Genomic DNA, 27958 nt, shown 5'->3' on the forward strand with positions numbered 1-27958 from the left:
ACATGCATGCAGTCCCCCCGGTCTCCGAATTACAAATCACAAAACAGACCCCTTGGGAAGAGACTGTGCAAGAGCTGGACCCAAGACTTTGTTGACTTCTACTCCTCTTGCTGTTCATCTAGCAACAAACAGAAACAGAGGGTCCCACAGCCAGATGCCAAAACCTGGAGGCGTCAGGACCCCTTCAGCTACTGCTTCCTCAAGAGGAACAACGCCGATGAGGATGATGCTGAAAACCCGGATCAGGTGTTGAGTACTACAAGGACAGCAGGTCTTTTGCCCAGGGGTGATGCCCAGTGGGATACTTGCAACATGGGTACAGCAAATATGTGCTCTTTGGAACTCTCTAGTGAACAGCATCCCATGGATGCCACACTGAGGGACATGAGCTTTAGTTCAAAGCTGGTCCGCATTGGTGAACTCAAAGGGAAGAGTTATACGTTCTCTGATTGTTTTTTTAGCTGCACAGAGTGATGCCAAAGAGTTGATCGCTCTGATGCGCTCCAGTGTGGGCAAGGGGTGTGACATATTCGAGGTGTCTGTCAGTACTACCAGCTGCTTTCCACTGAGTCCAAAAAGCTGAGTAGCACCTGCAAGACGGTGTCCCAAGCTCACCAAAGCACAGAGGAAATGCTCTGGGCAGTAACTTGTAGCTTCCAGGCACTCTGCTGCTTTTCTGAAGCTTGCATGTACCTACTGAGCGGGATGAGCACCGAGGCCCAACAGGACCAGGTGGCGTCCAAAGCGGATGAAGTCATCACAAACTATATCTGCCTGCTAAAAGGCGACAGTAGGCAGCTCTGCCTGTGACCACAGCGTCAGAGAACTGGCACAGCACTCTACCACCACGTCCGCTATTGTGTACATGCTAACACATTCAGTCAAAGCACTTATTAAACCCTAAACATTTACCTTAATGTTATTTTGCTAAGCCATACATGAAATTGCGGGTTTCTCTGACCCTCATAATAAAACATGCTTTTGGGGAAAAAAATTTATCTGTATATATTTTGTTTTATATGTAATAAACAGAATTATGAACATCACACAAATATAAAGAGAAAAGTATCTCCCCATTACAGAGCTGGTTGTATGAGGCAGAGTGTGTTTCATCATGCAATCTCCTGTATCTTGCTTTACATTGCTTTTACTTGTTGCAGTGTAAAATTACAAGTCACTGGGGTTTATTGAATATATTGTACTATATATTAATACATTGTATCTTTATTAAAAAAATGAACTTTAAAAATAAAGTAAAGATAAACCTTTTGCTAACAAAGCATTACTATTCTTGTCGTCACTGCTGCTGTTTTACAAAATTTTTATATAATGCTGAATATGAACCATTCCAAGTTTTGTGGGGGTTTCTAAGGCCGGATGCTGAATACAGTTATGTGAGAAGAGGAAGCTTATTTAGCTGTGGGGGGTTGGGGTGGGGTGGGGGGGGGTTAACAGGACTGGTCATGGATTTCTCAGTTAGCTGGGTTAGCATAAGATAGAAGTCATGATTGTCTAATAAGAAGTTAAGTAAGGAGCATTTTTATTGGACAATCGTGGCCTCCATCTTTACTTAAGAAATCTTGTTCATGGAAGACCCCCTTGATTACTAATGAGCAGTTTTGGTATAAGCTTGGGTAGGAAGTATGCAGAAAACTGACGTGGGGATTGGGTCATGGACGGGCTGTAACTGAAGAGTGGATCTTGTGACTCTGAGTACCTGAGTGAGTAAGAGTAAGGTGCACTGAGTACGTTGCTTTGTCAGTTGACTTTTCCTCGGCCCAAACTGCCTGTGTCTCCCCCATCTTACATATGCAGTATTATAATATTACAAACTATCCTAACATAATTGAATCCACTGACCTACTGTTATATTCACACTGCATCTATCTCCAGTACAACTGCATTGCCAGTGCTGCACCCTTAGTATACACATAAGTGTTGTTGAAACTCTTTCTACTCTACGCTGGTATTGTGTGAGTACGTTAAGGCTGTGCAAATAGGGGAATATTAAGCTTGAGTATGCCAATATAACACCTTAGAGGTTTGGATGAGATGAGAAAAGAGGTATGCAGTGTTCAGGAATGTCACCGAAGCATTAGGCTTCGTCTCATGGTGTTTTGACATTACACCAAGGGTATGATGGAGATTCCGAATTTCTGTGTGGCTAATGTGTGTCTCCCTGCCCTGTGATAGACCAGCATTCAGCCCAGGATGTACCCTTGCCTGGGATAGACTCCAGGCCCCCCTGGGATGGATATATATGTGCGCACATGCTGCGGATGGGTGGATAAGTGAAGAGAAGCCATTCTGCACACCAGTATTGTGAGCTGTTATTTTTCTCCTCTTTTTCACCTCTATCATTAACCATGTGTTTTCTGGCCAAAGTCCTTGCCTGGCTGCCCATTCTTTGTAAATGCCTAAAAATTCAAGGCCATTGGCTGTTTCTGAGATGCTGGAACCACCACATCTGGCACAACTAATAGTACAACTGTTATTCAGGTTGTCTGTTTTAACAAGCAGTGATGCAATGGTCCACCGAGAATCTGCAGTGCACCAGCAGGGGGCAGTCAGCCTCACATAGGCAGGTGGTAGCTGTGATTTCTTCACAGTTGATTATGGAGATTGTTAAATGGTCGCTAATTGGAGCGGGGAGCAGAACTGTCTTCCCCAGTGCAGTTTGAATCTTTGACCATCGGAAGAAGGTTAAGAAGATAGGAGAAGAGATGAGCAAGTTGTTAGTGCTCTGATGGTTTACAAGCAAGTGAAAAATAATCCCTGGCCCTTCCAATAAACAGGCATTAGAGGATCTCCTGGAATGCCAGTAAAGTAACAGGAGAGTGTAGAGACAGCATGAAGGTTACAGACATTGAATTTCCAGGAGGGTCCTGGTGTGGCAGGGTCAGTCTTTTGGTGCTATACTGAAAAAGCCAACGGTACAAATCTTCTCAGGGGATATAATGTTAGTTAGCATCTGAATGTGAAGTATAATTGTATCAGTCTTCTGATGAACCATTCTGGGCTTTGGATCTCCATCTCAATGCATGTTTAAATGGATGCCATTTTAAGAAGTGATATTTTTGTATTTTTCTATTTTTATTTCCACCATCTGTTTTTTTATACTTCAAGGACCGATGTTTATCAGTAGCACCGTTTTTGAACCACGAACAGTTAAAAGGTTTATTATAGATTAGTTTTTTCATGTTTAACATCTGATGCATTATGTATATTGTAGCATGTCCTCACTTCTGGTAATTCTCCATCTGCGACTTAACATAGAGCCTATTTATATATGCTGAGGGTGTCTAATCCTGCTGAGGGGGTCAGTGGTAGGTCCTTGATGTTTTGCAGAAACAAATCAGTTTTTAAAATCAGCTTCAGCATTTGCCAGGCACACTACACCATGCTGATTTGAAAGTAGATTATTGAGGAATGGAAGCAGTGATGGTATGTGAATATATCTGCCTGCGTGGGTTATTTCCAAATGCCACCTGCCCCCAGCATGGAGATCTAGAGAGTGTGTGGGGGGGCAGGGTGTTTATAGCAGTGTTTCCCAAACCAGGGCGCACTGGACGGGTCCACATTTTTGCTTTATCCCACTTCCCAGCACACCTGTAAGGTATTTAGAGCCCCTGATTGCTTGGGCCAGGTGTGGATCTGTCCAGTGTGCCCTGAGGACTGGTTTCGGAAACACTGGTCTATATTGTGTACAAGGACAGAGGAGCCAGTTTGATATGGGGGGACACAATAATTTAAATGTAATGGCCTGTTTTGTGAGCAGGCCAAATGAAGCCCCCTCCCCCACCCCATTCCCACCCCCAGTTGTCACTTTCCCACACATTCCGGACTCAGCGCTGGGGGGGGGGGGTCAATAAACTTTTGCAAGGAATTGTAAGAGCGGCAAATTAGAAAACATTTTTCCAACTATACCTCAGATATGAAAACAAGTCTCCTGCTGCATGGGAATGGCCGACAGGTAGTATGGCAGCATTTGGATGTGAAGCACATGAGTCTTGGTTTAAGCCTTTTCAGAGGCCTTGGGTAACTCCCTTGAGAAAAGTATAGTTTGTGAATTTCCTGCAGATGCATATTATTATGATTTTGTGGACAAAACAAAATGTATTACAGTTTTTCTCAGTCGCTTTGGTCCATTTCTCAGATCAGAGCTGAAATTCTCAAAACTACTCCAACCTGCACATCATCAAGTCACTTGTGCAGATCATAACAGCAATTTCTCATTCTTCTGAGAAAATTGCAAATGCTTTGGCACATTCATACAAATGATTATTGCAATTGTTTGCTGTTTCCTATATTATCAATTGCTTATGTCATGTTCATCAAAATGGATTGTACTGGTTGTTTGTTGAATAGTCCTACCCGCCAAAACATCTTGACAATAGTTCATTGCATAAGTCTGTAAAATGGTTGAACCAGTTGTCATAACCTGTCAAGCATATTCTCTACACATCTCTACTATACAGTTTTTTTAAGTAAATGTGTCTCGAATTGATGAATTTCTCTCAACTGAATCTTGACTTTCATCAATAGAAGGGAATGTTTGAAGCATTAGATCGACCAATGATGAACGAGATCTCTAAAATAGCTCAGAGGTGCATCTTAGGAACCTTCAGTTGACAAGCATATATTGACAGAGCACAATACAATGTTACAACGTGACAATGGAAGAAGAACAAGGAAATGAACAGGGTGAACAGCCAGTAATAAGAGGAGTAAGGCTGCATGGTGGAAGGGTAGGGAGGCAAAACAGAGGAAGAGATACAATAGAAGAGATCAAGAACAGAGGCATGTTCTTGATAAATAAGGGGCACAATTGTGGACCATGTCCTCAATCATGGCCTTACAATGGCTGAGGCTGGTCGTAGGGTTTGTCTGGATGTTGTGAGAACTATTGTGTCCTGAATATTCTCATATATATATATATAGATATATATACACTCACGTTGGCATGTTCACATGGTCTAGATGAACCGCTGCAGTTAAAACCGAGCTTCAGAATGGGGAAGAAAGGTGATTTAACTGACTTTGAAAGTGGCATGGTTGTTGGTGCCCGACGGGCTGGTCTGAGTATTGCAGAAAATGCTGATCTTCTGGGATTGTCATGCACAACCATCTCTAGGGTTTACAGAGAATGGTCCAAAAAAGGGAAAACATCCAGTGAACGGCAGTTCTGTGGGCGAAAATGCCTTGTTGGTGCCAGAGGTCAGAGGAGAATGGCCAGAGTGGTTTGAGCTGATAGGCAACAGTAACTCAAATAACCGCTCGTTACAACCAAGGTATGCAGAAGAGCTCCGAATGCACAACACGTCGAACCTTGAGGCAGATGGGCTACAGCAGCAGAAGACCACACCGGGTGCCACTCCTGTCAGCAAAGAACAGAAAACTGAGGCTACAATTCGCACAGGCGCACCGAAATTGGACAATAGAAGATTGGAAAGATGTTACCTGGTCTGATGAGTCTCGATTTATGTTGCGACATTCGGATGGTAGGGTCAGAATTTGGCGTCAACAACATGAAAGCATGGATCCATCCTTCCTTGTATCAACAGTTCAAGCTGGTGGTGGTGGTGTAATGGTGTGGGGGACATTTTATTAGCACACTTTGGGCCCCTTAGTACTAATTGATCATCATTGCAACGCCACCATGTCCATCGCTTTATGACCACAGTGTACCCATCTTCTGATGGCTACTTCCAGCAGGATAATGCACCATGTCATAAAGCTCGAATCATCTCAGACTGGTTTCTTGAACATGAAGTTCACTGTACTCAAATGGCCTCCACAGTCACCAGATCTCAATCCAATAGAGCACCTTTGGGATGTGGTGGAATGGGAGATTCGCATCATGGATGTGCAGCCGACAAATCTGCAGCAATTGCGTGATGCTATCATGTCAATATGGACCAATATCTCTGAGGAATGTTTCCAGTACCTTGTTGAATCTATGCCACGAAGGATTAAGGCAGTTCTGAAGGCAAAAGGGGTCCAACCCGGTACTAGCAAGGTGTACCTAATAAAGTAGACGGTGAGTGAGTGAGTGAGTGAGTGTGCGTGTGTGTGTGTGTGTATATATATCCATCCATCCATCCATTTTCCAAACCGCTTATCCTACTGGGTCGCGGGGGGTCCGGAGCCTATCCCGGAAGCAATGGGCACGAGGCAGGGAACAACCCTGGATGGGGGGCCAGCCCATCGCAGGGCACACTCACACACCATTCACTCACACATGCGCACCTATGGGCAATTTAGCAACTCCAATCAGCCTCAGCATGTTTTTGGACTGTGGGGGGAAACCGGAGTACCCGGAGGAAACCCCACGACGACATGGGGAGAACATGCAAACTCCACACACATGTGACCCAGGCGGAGACTCAAACCCGGGTCCCAGAGGTGTGAGGCAACAGTGCTAACCACTGCACCACCACGCCTCCCCGTGTGTGTATGTGTGTATATATATATATATATATATATATATATATATATATATATATATATATATATATATATATATATATATATATATATATATATATATATATATATATATATATATATATATAGTAAAACCTTTTGATTTTCACAAACATTCTGGTGCACTGACATGTTCATTGACATAAATATTTACTTTTGAGGGATAAACTAAGGATTTTGAGAAAGTTCCAGGTTTTTGCAGGTAATCTATTTTCTGTTGCTGTTTGTATGAATTGTTTTGAGAAATGCACTTACTGTTTTGCAGATGTTTAGGGATTAGGGATAATTTGAAAAATGTACCAAAGCAAAAAACTATAAAAACAAAACAAATATGAAATGTAACAGTCCTAATGAATTAAATTCTGTGTTCTACACAAGCAAGTATGGCCGCAATAAAGACCCCTATAGCCACGGTAATTTTTTGAATCTGGTCTGAATTTCTCAGCAGAAGTGCTTTAAATGGCAGGGGGAGACATATCGAGATCCTCTAATGCCATACTGGAGGAAAACAGAACGCAAAGTAATTCTGCTAGCTTCATATGAGCACATTCCTCATTTTCACTCCAAGCACGCACATTGTCAAAATGACAAATGATTTAGCGCGCGTTTCCTGCTCGCAGGAGTGGTGTTTTTTTAAATGAGGGGTGACTGGGTACATTGTTGGTCTGTTGCGATTCAGGATATTTGACCATTCGACACGCACGGTTATTTAAAGACAACAGGTTGAGCAGCCAGCTTCTGTTTTCCAGCTCTTCTGACATCATTATACCGTTTTCGGCACCAAGCTGATCATCTGGTGATGCCAGAAACGAAGACATGCTTGCTCCTACCTAACCCCACGCCTGCTTCAGTTCAAAAGGCTTGGATGAAACAATGGTCCTCCTGTAAATTATATGCTCATGCATTTTCATTTTGCACTCGATTAGGTCCTTTTCTTCTGCCGGAAAATGATCTGTCTTGCCAAGTAAACACTGTGGCTGATGTACCACTGCTTTATGATTTACATTAGATCATCAAAATAGGGCCCTTGCTCTTATCAACTCCTCTGCCTCAGTGATGCTGTTACTTATTGTAAAAACCACTGATCATGACTGACTATTACCCGTAACCAGCTCACAGCACAATTAGCATAATGTTTTGGACTGCCCATGCCAATACATGTATTCATTCATCTCATTGTGCAAACCAAACTGAAAATAACATACTGAATGGTACACAATGAATACATTTACTGTTACAGCCGACTCCGGACACCCGCGAACCTGTATTGGACAGGTGGGTATACAGTACAAAATGGATGGATGGATGCATGCATGCATGTAAATTGTGTGCTGCTTAAATACAGTATGACATCTATGCTGATATTTCAATATAAAGAACAAGAAGAGGAAGCCATAGTCTTACAATGTACTTACAGTACAATGACAATAAAGCATCTGTCTGTCTATCTTTCTATCTATCTATCTATCTATCTATCTATCTGTCTGTCTGTCTGTCTGTCTGTCTGTCTGTCTGTCTGTCTGTCTGTCTGTCTGTCTGTCTGTCTATCTATCTGCATGACTGGGCATGTGGAAATTGCTAACCTGCTCTACCGTCACGGTTTTGCTTTCATTTATTGAAAAACAAAACTGATTCAATCAAAGCATGTTTCTAACTTTTGACCTAAAGGCAGATGGTACTGCTTACAGCCATGTTCTTTACTAAGAAAGGAAAATTTCAGAAATGCATTAACATGAAATGACAAAAATGGCCAGCATTTTATAACGTTTTAACTATTCTTCTATTAGTTACTGTATTAATAGGATGTTCTACAGTGAAATACTTTAGAATTAAAAAAAAAAAAAAAATTCCATCCATCTTTAACTTTCACTTATCCTAGACAGGATTTGTCTATGTCGTGTCATGAAGAAAGGAAAATGTAGATGCAGCCGTTGGGTGAAATGAAGGGAAACTTTACTTCCAGGGAAGCTGGGCAATGCTAACAGATGACACTGACACCTAAAAATGATTGGACTGACGCATTAGACACAAGCAGGACACATGACACAAGGAACAGGTGTGGATGATGACGACTGACTAATTACAAAGGATAGAAACCAGCTGGCTAGACAACACTAGGAGGGCAGAGGATATGCGACATGGAACCTGGGAAACAGGGTACCGGACAGGATCAGGCACAGGGGACTGGGAACCAGTGAAACAAGATATGAGACATTAACAAAACAAGCCTAGTGGTTTTCCTCACGGATCGGGGAGCAGCATGACAGCTAAGTAATGTGGACTCGAGCAAATTAGCGGGCGGGACAGGCACTCAGGCGATGCCGCTGGCAGGACACGTGCTGGAGACTCGGGTGAATTGGCTGGCAGGACACGTGCTGGAGACTCGGGTGAATTGGCTGGCAGGACACGTGCTGGAGACTCGGGTGAATTGGCTGGCAGGACACGTGCTGGAGACTCGGGTGAATTGGCTGGCAGGACACGTGCTGGAGACTCGGGTGAATTGGCTGGCAGGACACGTGCTGGAGACTCGGGTGAATTGGCTGGCAGGACACGTGCTGGAGACTCGGGTGATGCGGCTGGCAGGACATGTGCTGGAGACTCGGGTGAATTGGCTGGCAGGACACGTGCTGGAGACTCGGGTGATGCGGCTGGTGGAACAGGCTCTGGAGTCTCATGCAAATTGGCTGGTGGGACAGGTGTTGGAGACTCGTGCAAATCGGTTGTTCAAATGAGCAGGCAGTACAGGCACTGGAGACTTGGGGGAAATGTCTGTGGAACAAGTGCTGAAGACTTGGGTGATGCAGCTGGTGGGACAGGTGCTGGAGAACTGGGCCAGGTGACTGAGGAACAGGTTCTGGAGACTCAGGCAATGTGGCTGGTGGGACAGGTGCTGGAGACTTGGGTGAATTAGTTGGCGGTATTGGCTCTAGAGACATGGGCGAAACAGCTGGGGGTATAGCGGCTGGGGACTCAAGTGAATTAGCTGGCGGAAAAGCTGCTGAACCCATGGGTGAAGCAACTGCAGAACAGCCACTGGAGACTTGGGCAATGTGGCTGGTGGGATAGATGCTGGAGACTAGGGGAGACTAGCTGGTGGGACATGCGTTGAAGACTTGGCCAATGTGTCTTGGCATAAGAGGCCCTGGAGACTCTGGTGAGGTGTCTGCGGAACAGACACTGGAAACTCGGGCAATGTGGCTGGCTGGACAGTTGCTCGAGACTCGGGTGAAGCAACTCATGCTGCAGGTACTGGACACTGGGGCAATGCAGCCTCTTTGGGGCCTGGAAGTTGCACTGTGGATGCTGTGGTAGCGGCCTCTTCAAGGTCAGGATTGGTGCTGGAAAGTGAGCAATGGAGCGAGTACTTGGGACACAACCTGTGGGGTCAGCTCTGGAGTTACAGAGTCTGGCAAAATAGGCTCTGGAGCCACTGGCAAGGCAACTCGGGAAACAAGTGCATCTAATACAGATATTGTAAGACAGCGACTGGTGGTCCTACGGCAGAGATGTCAGACATGGGCATCGTAGTGGCAGCAGATATGTCAGACACTGGGGTTGGAGCAGCGGCGGACGTGTCAGATTCTGCCTTCAAAGCAGCCGTGGATGTCAGACGTTGGCATCAGAGCAGCCATGGAATTGGCTTTTCTGGGTGTGTGTGGGGAGTGTAAACTTATCAGGCAACATGTCACATTCTGTAGGGATTATAGTGCTTAGCCACTGCACCTCCAGCAGGACATTCCATAACGCTATCACCTATGAGGGGTCGGAAGTGGGAGAAAGGTGTACCGAACTACTCTCTATTCCCTTGAGCAGAGTGAAGGCTTGAGGCAATCTTTACACCGCTGGTCCATCATCAGGTAATGGAGTGACTCCAAGAGTGCAAGGAAATCAACCATGAACATCTAGAATGTGATCCTCTGGATGCATGGAGACTCTGAGACCAGAGTGAAAGGTGAGGCTGCTGGGTCCTCGGATGAGTCTGGTTATCCTGTCGTGTCATGAAGCAGAGAGATCCACTGGCCACTGGGTAAAACGGAGAGAAGCTTTATTTCCAGGGGAAATGGGCAATGCTTATAGACAAAGGCGCTGCTATCAGACACAGCAAAGACCAGACTGATGCACTACACACAGGCAGGAACATCTGTCCATGACTAGCATAAGGAACAGCTGTAGATGATAATGATTAACTAATTACAAAGTATAGAAACCAGCTAGTTAGTTAACAACACAAGGAGGACACATGATGGCCAGCAGTGACATCTGCTGGCCAAACAGGGTAGATGGACGCCGATACACTATAAGATGTTATCCTTAGCATCTTACGACACAAAGTAAAAGTATGCCCTTTACAGCACAGACTAATTGATTTAGGTTGTATTTAAGGGCAGGACTTAAACCTGTGGTTTACAAAGCTGTGCGGCAATGAGGAAGTTCGGCTATATATAAACTCTTTTCACATGTTGTATCGATGTGGGGGAATGCCCCTCAGGTTTCATTTTCATACTTAAAGTTATTCTAACAACATAAAATCAACCGTGTGGATTTGTCCCTTTCAATTAAATATAGCGGTGAGTATTTTTTTGTATATTGGTGTAAAATGTAAAATATGTAATGAAAATAACATTCCATGGTGCATTTTGCATTTTTGATGTCTGTTTTTTCAGTGTGATTCGGGCAGAACAGCTGTCTACTGTCAGTGCATTTGGATTGTTGTTGTCAAATCAATTGTTCTAGATTTTGTTTTAAAACAAAAAAAATCCGGTTGGGTACTGATGTGTTTTTTTTTTTTTTACTTTAATGAATGGTTGCAATGTTGTAACAATATGTATATGTAGATCTTCTGTAGAATAACTGTAGTAGACTCTAATCTTTACAGCTGTGGATGATTAATAGTCCTTGCTGTTAAACATAATCTGGAGTGGCTGAATTCAGAAAAGGCTCTGCCATGATGTGTATAACTGATAATAATTTTATTGCAGATGATGGATTGTGTGCCTCGTTGTGGGGGAATTACAGTCCTCATCCTCTTTTGTTACTACATATTAGTCTCTGCTACTTGGTACCCCAAAAGCCTTCCATGTGAAGTCAGCCAGAAACCAAACAGGAGCACAGTCATTGTGGATTGCACAAAGCGGGGCTTAAAAGATGTTCCAAGAAATATTCCAAGGAACACAACCAACCTTACTCTGACGATCAATCACATCTCGCACATCCAGGAGAGCACGTTCCAGGGCTTGGAGAACCTCACGGAGATCGACATGCGCTGCAACTGTGTCCCTGTAAAAGTGGGCCCCAAGGACCATGTGTGTTCCCAGAGTGTGACCATCAAGAATGGGAGCTTTTGGCATTTGAAGAATCTGAAGTCACTCTATTTGGATGGGAACCAGCTCTCTAGTATACCCACAGGCCTTCCTCCCAGTCTGACTCTGCTTAGTCTCGAAGTAAACAGCATCTACTCTATTTTCAAGGAGAACCTTTCAGAATTGACCAACATAGAAGTTCTCTATTTTGGCCAGAATTGTTACTATCGTAACCCTTGTAACACCTCATACTATATTGATGAGGATGCTTTCATCCAACTAAGGAATTTGACTTTGCTGTCTCTTAAATCCAATAATCTGTCTCATATCCCACACAAATTACCTTCAAGTCTAAAAGAGTTGTATCTTTATAATAATAATATAAAAAGTGTAACTGGGGAGGATTTTCAAAATCTCATCAAACTGGAGGTCCTTGATCTAAGTGGGAACTGCCCTCGTTGTTATAATGCACCTTTCCCTTGTGTTCCGTGTCCTGATTACGCTCCTCTCAGCATTGATGAAAATGCCTTTCGAAGTTTAAAGAAATTGAAGATACTGCGTCTTCACAGTAATTCTTTGCGATCTGTGCTGCCACACTGGTTTCAAGGCATAGAGAGCCTTCAAGAATTGGATTTATCAAGCAATTTTTTGGCAAAGCATATAACAGATGCCACCTTTCCTTCATATTTGCCAAAGCTTGAAGAGTTGGATCTTTCCTTTAACTTTGAGCTGCAGAAATATCCAAATTTTCTTATCCTCAGCCAATCATTTTCAAATTTAACATCACTCAGAACACTCAGGATCAGAGGCTTTGTTTTCCAGGAGCTGAGAAGAGAAGATATCTATCCATTAATCCATCTCAAAAATCTTGAAATCATTGACCTTGGAACCAACTTCATTAAAATCGCCAACCTCAGCATTTTAAAAGAACTAAAACGTTTTAAAATAATTAACCTCTCTGACAACAAAATATCCACCCCATCTTCACCCTCTGAAGGAGCTATCTTTTCCTCCTCAGGAGCAGTGTCTTTATCTGTATCACCAATGGCAAGTTCAGCACTTTATTACAATGGGGAAGTGAGAGAAATTCACTATTTTAGGTATGACGAATATGCACGCAGCTGCAGAGATAAAGACAAAGAAGCTGCCTCATTGAATTCAATTACCAAGAAGCAATGCAGTAAATTTGGAAAAACGCTTGATATCAGTCGGAACAACATCTTCTTTCTAGACCCTCAGTTCCTAAACCTCAAGGAGCTCAGATGTCTTAATCTCTCAGGAAATGCTATGAGCCAGAGTCTAAATGGCTCTGAATTTACCTATCTGACTAATTTACAGTATCTAGATTTTTCATACAATCGCTTGGATTTGCTGTACTCTACCGCATTCCAAGAACTGAAAAATTTAACTATATTAGACATTAGCTACAATAATCATTACTTTGACTCTGAAGGTCTCACACACATGTTAAATTTTACAGGACATTTATCAAAGCTAAAAATATTGTTTATGAACCACAATAAAATTTCTACTTCGACAAATACAGAGATGGTGAGTCATTCTATTGAGCGACTTGAATTTAAAGGCAACCGACTGGATATGTTATGGAGAGATGGAGACACAAGATATGTCAATTATTTTAAAAAATTAAAGAAGCTGACCAGTCTGGACATCTCCCAAAATAATTTAAATTTCATCCCTCCACTTGTTTTTCAGGGTTTGCCAAAATCTCTCTCTCAGTTCTACCTGAAAAACAACAAGCTGAACACATTCAGATGGGAGATGCTTAAACTGCTTAATAGACTGAAAGTCTTAGATCTCAGTGGGAACTTGCTGGAATATGTTCCCAATGAACTTTCCAACTGCACCCAAAGCATCGAAAAACTAATCCTACAACGGAATAAAATATCAGACCTAACTCCACACTTTCTGAAGGATGCATTTAGTCTGAAGTATCTGGATCTCAGTTTCAATCAAATTCAATATATCGAGCAGACCAGCTTCCCAGAAAATGTTGCCAATAACCTGCAAACTTTGCTCCTACATGGAAACAAGTTTATGTGCACGTGCAGTGCAATTTGGTTTGTTATGTGGATTAACCGCACAACAGTGAACATCCCAAGGCTGGCAACAGACGTGACCTGTGCAGCTCCCGGTGCTCAAGTGGGCCAAAGTGTCCTTTTCCTGGACCTGGAGACGTGTCAGCACAACTCTCTTTCCATCACTCTCTACATCTTACAGACCTCTCTGATCCTTGGCATTCTCACACTCTCCATCTCTAGCCAACTCTTCCTCTGGGATGTGTGGTACATCTACCACTTCTGCATAGCCAAGCTGAAGCGCTATAAGGTCCTGTCTTCCCAAAGCGCAATCTACGATGCCTTTATAGTATACGATGTGAAGGATCCAGCTGTTTCTGATTGGGTGCTGCATGAGTTGCGGGTCAACCTGGAGGAACGAGGAGATCCTGGTCTACAGCTGTGCTTGGAGGAGAGAGACTGGATACCAGGATACCCTCTGATTGACAGCCTCTCTCAGAGCATCCAGCAGAGTAAAAGGACAGTGTTTGTCCTCACTAAAAAGTTTTTACGAAGTGGAAACTTCAAAACTGCCTTCTACTTAGCACATCAGCGCTTGATGGATGAAAAGGCTGATGTCATCATTCTGATTTTCCTGGAGAACCCTCCACGACAATCCAAGTACCTGAGGTTGCGCAGGAGACTTTACAAGAGGTCTGTGCTGGAGTGGCCTAAGAACCCCCAAGCCCAGCAGTACTTTTGGTTTCGTCTCAGGAGTGCAATGGCCACGGACAGCCGCCAGCAATACAGCAAATTGTTCCAGGAGACCCTTTAGATGGAGCTGCTAATGACATCCCTTTATGTGTCCATCTAATCAGTATAACAGGAAAGGCTGAGTGCCTTTCCGGTTTGCATTTAAGTCATAGATTGAGTCATGAATTCAGTTGCTGGAAGCATGTGCGGTCATGGAGAAGATTAATCATCATGCTTTATTCAAATAAAATGGATGCAGAGAGAAAGAACTGGACATTGAAGGCACCACATTGCATTCTACTGACTGAATGTTTAAGAACACTGAGCTAATAGCAATGAAAGGAATAAGTATTAAATGTGAATGGCTGGCAATTTGATACTGTATGAAAAGGCAGCAGTGAAGAATCTGTGTCTATATACTGTATGGTGTGTATTTAGTGATGCAGTTTCAGGTTTGGTGCTCTGAGTTTGATGCTCGAAACAGATCTACAAGATTGCAGCTCGATGATACTGAGTTTGATTCTAGAAACAGAAAGGTCTAGAAGATTGAAGCTCGATGGTACTGAGTTTGATTCAGTATGAAGTTTCATCATTAGGGTTTGGTTTCATCATTAGGGTCTGTGCAATGTTTGTATTTCCTTCCGGAACCTCCCATCGATTCACCTGGTAAAACCCATGGAATTCTGTCAAGCACCTGTTAGTTTGGTACTGTACAGATGGACAATAAACTGCCTTGTGGCGGATAGACTAGCAGAGTGTCATTGCTGTCATCCACTCCATGTCTTGCACAGACTTCAGCACTTACTGACAGAAGACCAAAATAAGGACTACACACATATTCAGCTTGCTGCTAATTTTTCGAGAGCCTTCCTTCCCCAGATGAAATATAACCTAGCAAACAGGCCAATGGCAGGGTCTCATACACCTGCCGTTAACCAAACATTTCATAGAAGTAGATGCAGCTGCAAGTTTCATGTCACCCATTTGTTTGAGCATAGATTTATCGATACAAAAATGGTGGAATTTGAGTGACGGCAGCTTTGAATATTGTTGGAGGGTCAGTCAGCAGATGTATTTGGGGAGCAGACAGGGTAGGTAGGAATCTGCCAGCTAAACATGTCTGCTAGAAATTTCATTCAGGAAACAGATACTGGGCAGACGTTATTGCATTTTTTCAAGGCCTACATTAAAATTCACTTCATTGAAACATACAATTTATATTAACTAAATTATTTATGAGTTTTTAAGATATTGCTCTTATATTGTCTCTCCTATCATTGTAATTAATTATTGGTTTGTTTTATGTTATACATTGCAGTTTATCTGTACTGATAAACTGCTCCGTTTTTTCTCACTTATTTTTAAACTGTAACCTTAAAAGAGTATTTAGTGAGTGTCGTGTTGCTAAACCCCAAATGGGGAAGTGAACCATCTAAACTTCCTCATCAAACCAAACCTATGAAATGTGGCCATGGGACAAATGCTGCATAATACTATATCTGGTATCTGGTATATATCTGGTTTTCTCTTGCTTATAAAGGTGCGTTGGATTTAGCACAAAGAAGTCATGGAGAACATCTGCATTCCAGTTTTATATGAGATTAGTGAAAAGCATACTTTGGACTGAGTCATCTGAACACTACATTGTTTAAATAGGAACAGTAGCTGATTTGTATGTATATGTAAAAATAATTCATCTTATTGCCAGTCAATAGATGTGCACAAAATCTCTTGTGCCAAAAAATGTCCTTACTAAAAACTTTTTACGAAGTGGAAACTTCAAAATGAATAGTTCCTCCCCATACAAACATGACCTCAAAGGGTTAAGAGTCGATATAGAAAGAGCCACAAGCAGAAGTTTGCTGCTGGATTGTGAGAATCTACAGACACATGAAGTTACTTTGCTTTACATGCTTTCTGTCTGCTTTAGAAGATTACATCTGATAACATTAGAATGGTAAGTTTACACTTTCTGAGTAGCTGCATTAGTGTGTCAGATTTTTTTGGCTGATTGTTATGAACTTCCTTGTTCACGCCAGTTTATCTGTATTTATAAATATCAGAACTGCACAGATGTTAAGCAACAATTAATGGCAAAAAGGCATTTTAGCACATAGTATGCATTACATATTTGCTTCAAAATATGACTGAGTTTTTGCTGCATTGCTAGAATTTGCATTTCACAAATGGACTTAGGTGGAGGAGGGTTGTTGTGCTGTTCTTATGGAGCTCGGGGTGGACAAGGAGTTTTTCTTTTCTATTGACGAGGCATCATATTCAACCTGAATCGGAAACCTAGGGAATTTTTCTAGATTCCGCCCTTTAGTACTGTCTGTATGTTTATGCCAGGTCTAGAGAAAGAAGTTCAGTGCTGAAAGTTACTCTTTTAGGTCGACAGGGGGGGTGCATATTTGTTTTGTGTATTAAAAAGTGCCGTTCAAATGCTGCAGCATTACAGTGTCTTCAGAAATCAAAATAAACATGATGCATATAAGCTGTTTGGATAATATAAAAACTCGTACCAAGGTGCCTGCAATGGGTTGGTGCCCCAGGCTGGGCTGTTCCCTGCCTTATATCCTTAGCCTCCAGGATAGGCTCTGGATCCCCTGCAGCCCTGAATAAGACAACTGATTACAGAGAATAGGTGGAAAATGGCTGTCTGCAATGGCTGGACATTATACTGCATCAAAAAATCAGGGCTCGTAAAATCATTAGCCTGTGGTCCTGGGACAGTCAAGTTTTCCAGCTGGGTTACCAAAATGTAACAACATCCTGCCCTACAGACTGTCAAAAATTATACAGTAAAATAAATTTACTCCTTTATTCAACTTTTCTGTTATTTTGACTAGTTATTCTGAGAAAGAACTGACTACCAAATTAACAAGTTGTTGATCATGATAACGGTTTGTAAACTAGGAAGTGCATTTGAAAAATTCAATAGCAATGTCTCCAAACAGACATCATGATCCAATTTTCAGGTAGAAACTATGGGTGGGTGATCTTCCCAAAATAAATAATTTCACGATCTTTGATCATGATCTGAATCATGAATTTTCTTTGCAGTTTTGAAATGTATTGTCAAGAATACGCAGGCCTGACCAAGCCTAAGAATCTGTTTTCAAAATGGTCATTAAATCCTGAGTTAAACTTTGTTTTAAATTTTTAAAAAGTTGTCGTGTGCTACCCTTAAAGGTAGTGGAATGGATTTGTCGCATTAGCTCTGGAAGTGCCGACCATTGCCCTGAAAATGTTTACAGAAAGCTTTATGAAATATCTGGCTCCATTCAAAATGTCTCCTTTCCAACTAAACACAGCACTACTGTATATATTGAATCAGCCATTTTGTCGTGCTGTAGATGACGTCCAATATATAGAGCACTACAAAATCGGTGTGTGGCACACCAAAATGTAATGCATAGAAGCTGTACCCAGCGAGCAAATGAATGAACGAACAAACAAGTGGACATTCTGAACACATCTTCTGATTCCGCCCGTTTTGTACCTTTTGTACATTTTATGGTATATTTTATGATGATGCCCAATTTGTAATGTTCATACGTATTTCTTTCGACTACATGAGATTTGATAAGATCACGGTCTCTACAAGTTGCATGAAAAGTAGATTGCCAACATTTTCAAGATATAAAATCGTCAGATTGCCCACCCCTGGTTTTCTTCCTACCAAATTTCACACACCAACCGCATCACTGCGCAGAACATAGCACCAGATAGTGCTGGTCTGATACTGTATCTGAATTTACATTATCGATTACTGCCACAAGAAATATTGTGATTATCCATAATATCTAAACACGTGATCATGAATGAATGACTGAATGAATGTTTGGACAGCCTATTTTGCATTTCCACTTAGAAGCAATACATGGGTAATAGTTTTTATTTAAAATGTCCTTAAAACAGTGCTGTCCTTAAAACAGCTTATGATTTCCAATATTTGGTTCACGTGTGTATGTAAAATGTCAGTTTCTATGGCACTGGACAGAACACTTTACAATGTAGTGCAGGTGTACCACATGAAAGCCCTTTTTCATGTGTTTACAACTCATGATACAATCAAGGCAAAAACTACTCAAGGCACAATAAAACCATTCTTTTCAGTAACACATTATTTGGACAGTGTCATGCCCTGCTCGTCGGCTCCTCGTGTGTGCCACGCCCCCGGATTACCCACGTGTTCTTTCCCGATTGTACCCAGCTGTGTCTGATTATTTTCAATCAGTCCTGTGTATTTCAGTCCGTGTCTTACCTGAGTCCTTGGTCCGTCAGTGATGTCGTTTGATGTCAGTCAGTGTCCGATGTTCCCTATTCCCCGAAACTTTATTAAACCCTCGTTCTGCCCCGTATTTGCCTGTCCGCTTGTTCCTGTTCGCTCGCCTGCCCGACGATCGCCCGCCTTGCCAGCGAGATCGTGACAGACAGAGGGTGTACAGAGCATTTGTAACATTTCAGCAACTCATTAGTTGAGATTCAATAATTAATATAACAACGGCTGGGTGAGTAGTCAAATACAGTTAAATTATTCTAAGAATAATGTTCATGAATCATTACAAATACTCTATATACTGTGTATTTTGTTAAATATCTGCAGACAGCTGAATTGTTGTAGCTCAACTAAGTTGCTACAAATACTCTGTCGACAGACCATCCAAGCGAGGTGTTACCTTCTTTGCACCTTTTATTTTCCCCATTTGAAACAGGAGCAGGGAATATTGCCCAAATAAACATTGCACCAGCAGTGGTCATTATTGTATAACGAAAGTAAATGATGCCCAAATTTTGGAGTCGAATAAGAATAACAACCATCATAATCACCAAAAAAAAAGCAATAAGGTAGGAAGCTTGGTTTTAATGTGCATTATTAAGAAGAAATACAAGCATGTTTACTTTGTTGGGCTTTAGCTGTGCGCACGGTGGATACGCGATGTGCTCCATCTATTTAGTGGGGTGTGTTTATCACAGAACTGCAGGAAAAAACGATTTTTCATGTGTTTGTTTTTTTAATCTGATAACACAGCCTGACCTGGTGAAAAGTGAAAAACTGGCAACTAACAATGAAAACACACATTTTTGATTGTATCAATATGGTTTGAAAAAATTTGCAAGGAAAAATATTGCATTTATTGATAATATCAATTATCTGCCCAACTCTAGTGCTGGGGCACTCGCGGTCCTGATAATGTGATCAGATACACACATCAATGCCAGTCCTCTGCTGCTTTGTCCCATAGAAATATCAAGCTATTATGACTGTTGGTTGTGGATGGCGGATAGACGTAGAAGAGGAGATCAGAAATAATGTAGTTTGCAGTTTTTATTTCTTCCTTCCCCTTGTAACACAATTACGGAGACCCTCCCAAAAAAGGACATCCTATAGAAATAAATTACTACAATCAATAAGCACAAAACAATTGTGTCCAAAGGTGGCATCCTCCTCTTCTCGTGTTCCAAATCAAATACCAAAGAGAGGTGAAGCTGGGTGGTGAATGCACAACAAATTATCAAAAATCTATTATACAGTAAGACTTATACTAATAGCCAAATGAATGCATGTTTCTGTATATTCAGATGGAGTTTGTAGCAGCAGATGATTGTAGATGCTGGGAGGCCCTTTCCTGACACCCCAGTCTAGGTCAAACAGAGAGGTTAGTTATATTAAAGATCCACAATGACACAACTAAAGCTGTACAGAAGTGATACAGGTGAGCGGCGTGTTAGCGGATAAATATGGTCTTCTATGGTAGTATTCTTGCTATTTGTTATTTTTTGGTAACTGATGCTAACTAATACTGCTAGCTAGCACATTAAGCCTGTGTGCCTAGGGCTAAGCCTGTGTGCCTGTAATCAGAAGGTCGCAGGTTCAAACCCAGCCTCAGCCTGTGGGTCCTTGAGCAAGGCCCTTAACCCCCAGCTCCCTGGGCGCCACTACAGGTGGCAGCCCTTCGCAGACAACTTCCTCTATGAAAAAAAGAGCAAGTTGTGGGAGGCATAAAGGAGAATTTCACTACGGGGATCAATAAAAAATTGTCAATTATTATTATTAAATCTGGTTTGATCACACATAACTTAATATGCTTAAATGCAAATTATTGACCAATTTATCCCTGGATGCATGGCTGTAGGAGTAGTTTCTCTTTGCTTTCTTCTTTTGATGTCTGTGATGCTGACAGCCTGCTGTGTCCCAGGGATCCCGCTGGTGCCCAGTGCATTTCCATCCTGTTAGCAACACGTTTGCCTAAAATGAAAGGATAGCAATGGCCTGGAGATTTTAAATGTTTTATTGCTTTCTTGTGTATATATGTCTTTTTTGGCCTAGTTAAAATTAATTTTGGGCTACCAAAATCTGAAGCATGAATATAGAATATAGATATTTAGCAGCCCTGAAAATGAAACATAAATTATCAATAGGTTTAAAAACATGACAGTGATAGTTAATGGCTTTTGTATTAAAACAGCTAAATAATACATGAGACTAGAGTAAAAGAGGAACAGATAGTAAGAATTTAGGAAGCATAAGAGTGAGAACTGTGAAAATTGGATACATAGAAATTCATTAATGTATAATGATTTTAAAAAGTGTGTGTGATTTATGAAATGAAGAGAATGTCAGGGTCGCTGCTCTTCTGTCCCTGTCCCATGTGTCTCCTCGATGTGGCCAGCAGGTGTCGCTGGCCACCCTGTTCCCTGGTCCCTTATGTGTTTCCCTGCTCCCCCCTGCTGCCAGTGGGTTGAGCGAGCAGCTCAGTAGCTGACACTCCTCTAGTTGTGGGTGCAAATCTGGCCTCCCTCAACCGCCCTACTTTTTTTGGTTTTTATTTTATCCTCAGCTTTTGGTTTTTCATGGTATCTGTAATGGTTTATCTTTGTAAACCTGTTTTGATTTACTCTGCTTGTGCTCAGCTTGCAATTGTTTCCTAATGTTCCCTAGTTCCTGCTCTTGTTGATTTGTAAGTTATTTCACCTGTGACTGATTGTTCCATAGCTTTGTTGATTGGTTGATGTTTTTGATGGTCCACACCTGCCTTTTGTTAGTCCTCATTATCAGTGTATTTAAGTGCCTACTTTTGTTCATTTCCGCAGTCTGTCATTGTACTTGTTACTACGTGTTGTTGCTTTGCTTTGTCTCCCAGTCCTGGGGGGTATTCCATGAAAGTAGCTAAAGAAAGCCAGACTTTCCCGGAAAAGTCTGACCTAAACTAGTGCCATCTCTAAACTTAGTCTCATTTCGTTCCACTAACGCAGTTCAGCTTTAACTAATCAAGACTCATTCAAGACAGACTTATAGTCTTACTTGGTGCGCACACCCGTGATATTTAAGAAGCCCAGATCACAAAGGAATGGATGAACGACAGATCGACCAAATGTGTCGGAAAGCCTATAAACAGGAAGCGGTGTTTTTTTCCGCTGCAAAACAAACTCTGCTGATGGAGCTGTATGAAGAATGCAAAGATGTAATCGCTAAAAAAAAAGGCAATACTGTGGTCATAAATACAGCCAGGGAGTTGGCTTGGCAATCAATTGCAGACAGACTAAATGCGCAAGTTATTTAAATGTTACAAGCGCCTAGTACAGTGGCATGGTGGTACAGTGGTTTATGCTCTCACCTTACACTGTGAAAGTTCCTGGTTTGATCCCCATAGCCAACAGGGAACCTTCTAGGTTAAATTCACGTGTCATTCCTACTGTATAATAATGCTTTTCTGTATTATTTGATCTCCGTAAAATACTTTCAATCGCATCCGTGTGAAATGTGCTGCACAAATAACCGTATCTTGGCTTAAACTTTCAAAGTACACATGCAGTGACTAAACAAAATATTAAAATATCTTAATGTTCATATTATTTTAACCGATTTTTTCCCCAGTCTGTCAGGGTACGATTTTACTTGGAATTAATTAGGATCCTGACACGTGATATTCTTTATCGGCTTTATTATATTTATTACACGACATTATTATATTTTTTTACATGAGATCGCGGAATTCCGTCCGACGGAAACACCTTTTGGGACTCTGTTTCTCCCGGACATTCTTTGAGAAATCGCTTAACTAAACGAGACAGTTAACCTGGTCCGGAGCAGACCTGTTCATTCGCGTAAGTTACCATTGTAGCTCAGCGGGGATTCATTTTAAGACACGTTTATGGAACGGAATTCCCACTTAAATGAGCCAGACTTGACGAAATAAATCAGACTTTCCCCTTAATCCTACATCGTGGAACACCCCCTACTCTCAGTTTTGTGCCAGTACCCTAATTAGTGTTTGTTTTCTTTGTGAATATGTTACTTTTTGTGGTACTTGTTTTAATTTTTATCCCTCATGATCCCTTTTTTATGACTGTCCATTTGTGTTTTGTTTTTGTCGAACCCCTCTTTTGTCGGAGCTGCACCATGGATCATCGCCTTCTTTCTGCCTGCACTATGCCTGGCCATGATGGAGAAATCTTGAGCTACAACTGGCAGTCAAGCCTTTGTAGAGTGTGTAGTATAACTATTGAAATAACTGTTTTCATTTGCAGGCTCTTTTCCTAACGTGGTTCCAACTCTGGCTCTTTGCACTTGGTTTCTTGCTGACCGAAGCTGTGAGAGCTGGCTGGATCTCCAGAACTAATCCATGTGATGTCTACGAGAATAAAACAGATGTTATTTTTCACTGTGACAAGCGCAGGCTGAAACAAGTACCCAGTGAGATAAGCAGCAATGCAACAATCCTCTTTCTTTCTGAAAACTATATAAAGAACATTTCCACCCGTGACTTCCATGATTTGCACAAACTGAAGAGACTTTATGCTGGGTGGCTCAACAAGAAACAGGAAGTTCAAATTCCTAAAGGGATATTCCAGAACATGACCAACTTATATTACTTGAGACTGGATGGTAATTGCCTTCGAGATGTTCCAGAAAACCTCCCACCCAGTCTGCAAGCTCTTCACTTGACAAGAAATAAGATAACTAAAGTCACTCGGGGCACCTTCTCTGGGCTGACAAATATAACATATATAAACCTGTCGAAAAACTGTTATTACTGGATGCCGTGTAAAGAGAACTTTTATATCCAAAATGACAGTTTTTGGAACTTGACTAAGTTGCAATTTCTGGACTTGTCTTTCAATAACTTAACAAATGTCCCACGCAAAATATCACACTCAGTAGAAGTATTACGCTTGAGTTCTAATAAAATACAGCACATCTTGGAAAATGATTTTAGCGGCTTGACAAACCTAAAAGAACTCTTTTTGCAGGGAAACTGTCCTAGATGTTACAATGCACCCTATCCATGCACCCCCTGTCCAAATGGATCGATAGACATTCATTCTGAGGCATTTAGAAGTCTTTCAGAATTGAAAACACTGCAACTTTCAGGAAATTCACTGCACTGTCTCAAAGGCTCTTGGTTTAAATATTTGCCAAATCTTCGTAGGTTGCATCTGTCTTACAACTTTTTAGTAGATGAAATAGCCGATGGCAGCTTTTTGAACTATCTACCACATCTACAGACAATGAACCTAAACTTTAACTTTAACAGGATGGTATACCCCTCAACACTCAATCTTTCAAGTAACTTTTCTAAGCTGGTGTCTCTTAAATATTTGCATATTGCAGGTTATGTTTTTAAAGGGATTCATAATGAGAGTTTATATCCGCTTTATAATTTAAAAAATCTTTCTCTGTTAAACTTTGGGACAAATTTCATTGTTCAAACAGACCCTGGCGTGTTTTCAAGATTTCCTAATGTAAAACTGATATATTTGTCAGAAAATAGACTTTATCCAATTACGAGCCATGCAGAGGCATTGAATGGCATAGGAAGAAAATCTAATGATTTTTTTCAGTTGCCTGCACCCCTGACATACTATCAAGAGCGTAAGGATTTTGATTTCACTGCAGCCCGCTTACCTGTGAAACCTGCATGTTATTCCTCTGGCCGTGTGTTGAGCCTTAGCTCAAACAACATCTTCTTCATTTCCCCTAAGCAGTTTGAAGGCTTTAGCAACATATCCTGTTTGAACCTGTCAAATAATGGCTTTACAGCTGCTTTAAATGGAACCGAGTTCAGTTCATTGCCAAACCTGACATATCTAGACCTATCTTACAATAAGATAGACTTGGCCTATGACAATGCCTTCAAGGAGCTGAAAAAATTGAAAATATTAGATTTGAGCTATAACCCCCATTATTTTAGTATATCTGGAGTGACGCACAATTTGAACTTTATGCAGAACCTGCCTGAGTTGAAAATACTTAATCTTAGCAGTAATCACATCTTCACTTTAACTAGCAAAAAGATGATAAGCAACTCTCTGCAGGAGCTGCGATTCCAGGAAAACTCCCTGAACAAAATGTGGAAAGACAGGGACAACTCCTATTTCAAAATTTTCAAACACCTTGTAAACTTGACAAAACTCGACTTGTCCTATAATAGGATAGATAAGATACCATTTGGAGTCTATGAAAACTTACCACAGACAATCATTGAACTCGATTTAAGTCATAATGCTCTTAAAACTTTTGAGTGGGATAAACTGATTTGGTTTAAAAACCTTTCAATTCTAGATTTAAGCCATAATCACTTAACTCATGTATCGGGGAATATTTCAGCCATTACAAATACTCTTCGCATACTTAATCTCAATTATAATAAAATATCACAGCTTTATGGTGGATTTTTGAGAAATGCTAGAAGTCTTCAGCGACTTTACCTTGGCTACAATAAACTTGCGGTCATCAACCAGTCCACTTTCTTATCCGGACCAAACAATTATTTGAATAAATTGTTCCTGGAGGGCAATCCTTTTCGTTGTACTTGCGATACGTTAGAGTTCATCCTGTGGTTGAAAAATGGTGACATTAACATCTTCCACTTAGCTACGGATGTCACCTGTAGAATTCCAGATCTGCTGAGGGGCAAGGCTGTAGTCAGCTTTGACATCGAGCAATGTGTAAACAACAGTGAAGCATTTCTAATTTACTTTCTTTGTTATACCTTTGTATTCTCCTTTATGGTGATAGCTATCATGATGCATCTGTTTTATTGGGATGCTTCCTACATTCTTCACTACTGGAGAGCGAAGATTCAAGATTATCAATACCTTGGGTCCACTGGCAATTCCTATGAGGCTTTTATTACATATGACACAAAAGACCCCCTCGTCTCAGACTGGGTCCTCAATCACCTTCGCATACAGCTGGAGGACTGCGGAGAGACAGCCCTGCCCATTTGCCTGGAGGAGCGGGACTGGACGCCTGGAAGCCCCGTGATTGACAGCCTTTCCCAGAGCATCCGGCAGAGCCGCAAGACCATCTTTGTGCTGACGGAGGCATACGTCCAGAGTGGCATTTTCAAGATGGCCATCTACTTGGCCCACCAGAGGCTGCTGGATGAAAATGTGGATGTGATCGTGCTGCTGCTTCTGGAGCCAGTGTTGCAGCACTCACAGTTCCTCCACCTGAGGAGGAGGCTTTGCAGGAAGACCGTTCTGGAATGGCCCAGGAACCCCTCTGCTGAGCCGTGGTTCTGGCAGTGCCTAAGAAACGTCATCAGGGTGGACAACCAATCCGTGTACAGCAAGCTCTACTCTAGGTACTTTACTGCCAGGGTGGAGAGTTAAGAGCAAGTATCGCTTTGGCTCAATCACACATGGCAGCTGTAATCAATCAAGAAATCTCAAAACCAGGGCTGTTATCCAAGAAGGGACACACTGAGCCTCGGCATGACACAAAAGCAGGACACCTGTCCATGTGTCTCCACCATTCACTTCTGGACTGCTGTGTTAGAATGACTTACTGTATGAGGGAAATGTGTGAGGCAAATGTTATGGTGTAATCCAAGTGAAATCAACAGCATTATCATCATCTCAAATTAGACATTTACATTTGTATTGTGATAGTTTGGCTTTTGCTTCAGTCTTGTGTACATTAAAAAAATTACAGGTACAGGACCCCCTTCACATTTGAACATTTGCCATTTTGATCATTCATGAGCGGGTTGTGAACAATGGAATATTTTTGGAGCTTGCCAAAAGATCACAGAAACTCGCATATGGGGTGTAAGCCAAAAAGAATACTGCAAATGATTCAGGTCACATAAAATCATGTAATATATAAATATTAGTGAACGGTAATATTTACTGGTGTAAGTGTATACTGTGTCTTGGCTTGGTTACTCCACGCATCTTTGTCTCTGTATGCAGCTTCCTTCACATGTTCCATCTCTGTGGAATCTTGTCTTTCTCAGTAACTTTAAAACTTTTTAATTTTGCATTTTTAAACGTAGTGCGCCCAGTGCATGCAATGGTAATTTTGTACATACAGGCGCATAATTTAGATGTTTTGTATATTATATTAAAATATCAATATAAGTGACAAAGTTTACCAGTTTAACGTGCAAAATGTGAAATACAGTTTTATTTGTTTATAAATTGGTTAGAAATACACTTTTTATATTATCCTGCGGGCTAGCTGACTGTTATGGGTGAAGGTTGAGGGGGGTAAATATTATTTGCCAAATTTCACATTTGTGGCCATATTCTGCTCCTACTCCTCGCAAAGCTAAAGAGGTAACTACATGAATATGTTATACTTCAGTTAAGAATTGTGTTTTAAACAACATAAACAATTTAAATGCATTTGGTTTATTCTACTGCAAATATTCGTTGCTAGGGAAGATTAACATTATTTTTTTACATTTAATTTTAAACCGATTTTATCTTATATACATCCATCTTCCAGCCACTGCCATGCAGCATAGTGCAGTAGTAAGCAGACCATTCTGGATGAGATTCACATTATCTTTAAATTAATAAATCATGTTCAAATAAATGTGGCGGCATGGTGGTGCAGTGGTTAGCACTGTTGCCTCACACCTCTGGGACCCGGATTCAAGTCTCCGCCTGGGTCACATGCGTGTGGAGTTTGCATGTTCTCCCCATGTCGTCGTGGGGTTTCCTCCGGGTACTCTGGTTTCCCCCCACAGTCCAAAAATATGCTGAGGCTAATTGGACTTGCTAAATTGCCCGCATGTGTGAGTGAATGGAGTGTGCCCTGCGATAGGCTGGCCCCCCATCCTGGGTTGTTCCCTGCCTCGTGCACATTGCTTCTGGGATAGGCTCCGGACCCCCCGCGACCCAGTAGGATAAGCGGTTTGGAAAATGGATGGATGTTCAAATAAATTTTGCTTGAAGTTCCTCTGTGTGTGTAAATATATATAAAGGGTGTAAATATATAAAGTGACAGTCAATAAACTGGAAAGAAATAATGATTTGACATTCATCGTGATAATATGGACTGATAATTTTTTTTTATTGTAATAGCATTTTTGGCCTAATCACACAGCCCTACATTCAACACTTAGGAATGACTCAGCAGTGATAAGAATGAAATGCAAC

At 41.5% G+C, this 27958-nt stretch overlaps 2 protein-coding genes and 1 pseudogene across 3 annotated transcripts; all 3 read left to right on the forward strand.

The window, feature by feature from the left end:
• Positions 1-6: 6 nt before the first annotated feature.
• LOC125710194 (uncharacterized) lies at positions 7-1206 on the forward strand (annotated as a pseudogene).
• A 9734-nt stretch (positions 1207-10940) lies between these two features.
• On the forward strand, positions 10941-15304 carry tlr7 (toll-like receptor 7). 2 transcript variants are annotated; one of them, XM_048979875.1, is made up of 2 exons: positions 10941-11054; positions 11466-15304. In XM_048979875.1, the coding sequence occupies exon 2, from the start codon at positions 11466-11468 to the stop codon at positions 14637-14639; it is 3174 nt and encodes a 1057-aa protein (XP_048835832.1). In that variant the 5' UTR covers positions 10941-11054; the 3' UTR covers positions 14640-15304. The 2 variants fall into 2 exon arrangements, with proteins under 2 accessions (XP_048835832.1, XP_048835833.1); XM_048979876.1 differs by having other exon boundaries at positions 10970-11054; positions 11703-15304.
• A 538-nt stretch (positions 15305-15842) lies between these two features.
• LOC125709852 (toll-like receptor 8) lies at positions 15843-27828 on the forward strand. Its single transcript, XM_048978806.1, has 2 exons — positions 15843-16514; positions 23093-27828. The coding sequence occupies exons 1-2, from the start codon at positions 16512-16514 to the stop codon at positions 26180-26182; spliced, it is 3093 nt and encodes a 1030-aa protein (XP_048834763.1). The 5' UTR covers positions 15843-16511; the 3' UTR covers positions 26183-27828.
• The last annotated feature ends 130 nt before the right edge of the window (positions 27829-27958 follow it).

Source organism: Brienomyrus brachyistius, chromosome 16 (genome assembly GCF_023856365.1).
Source record: "Brienomyrus brachyistius isolate T26 chromosome 16, BBRACH_0.4, whole genome shotgun sequence".
Classification (NCBI taxonomy): domain Eukaryota; kingdom Metazoa; phylum Chordata; class Actinopteri; order Osteoglossiformes; family Mormyridae; genus Brienomyrus; species Brienomyrus brachyistius.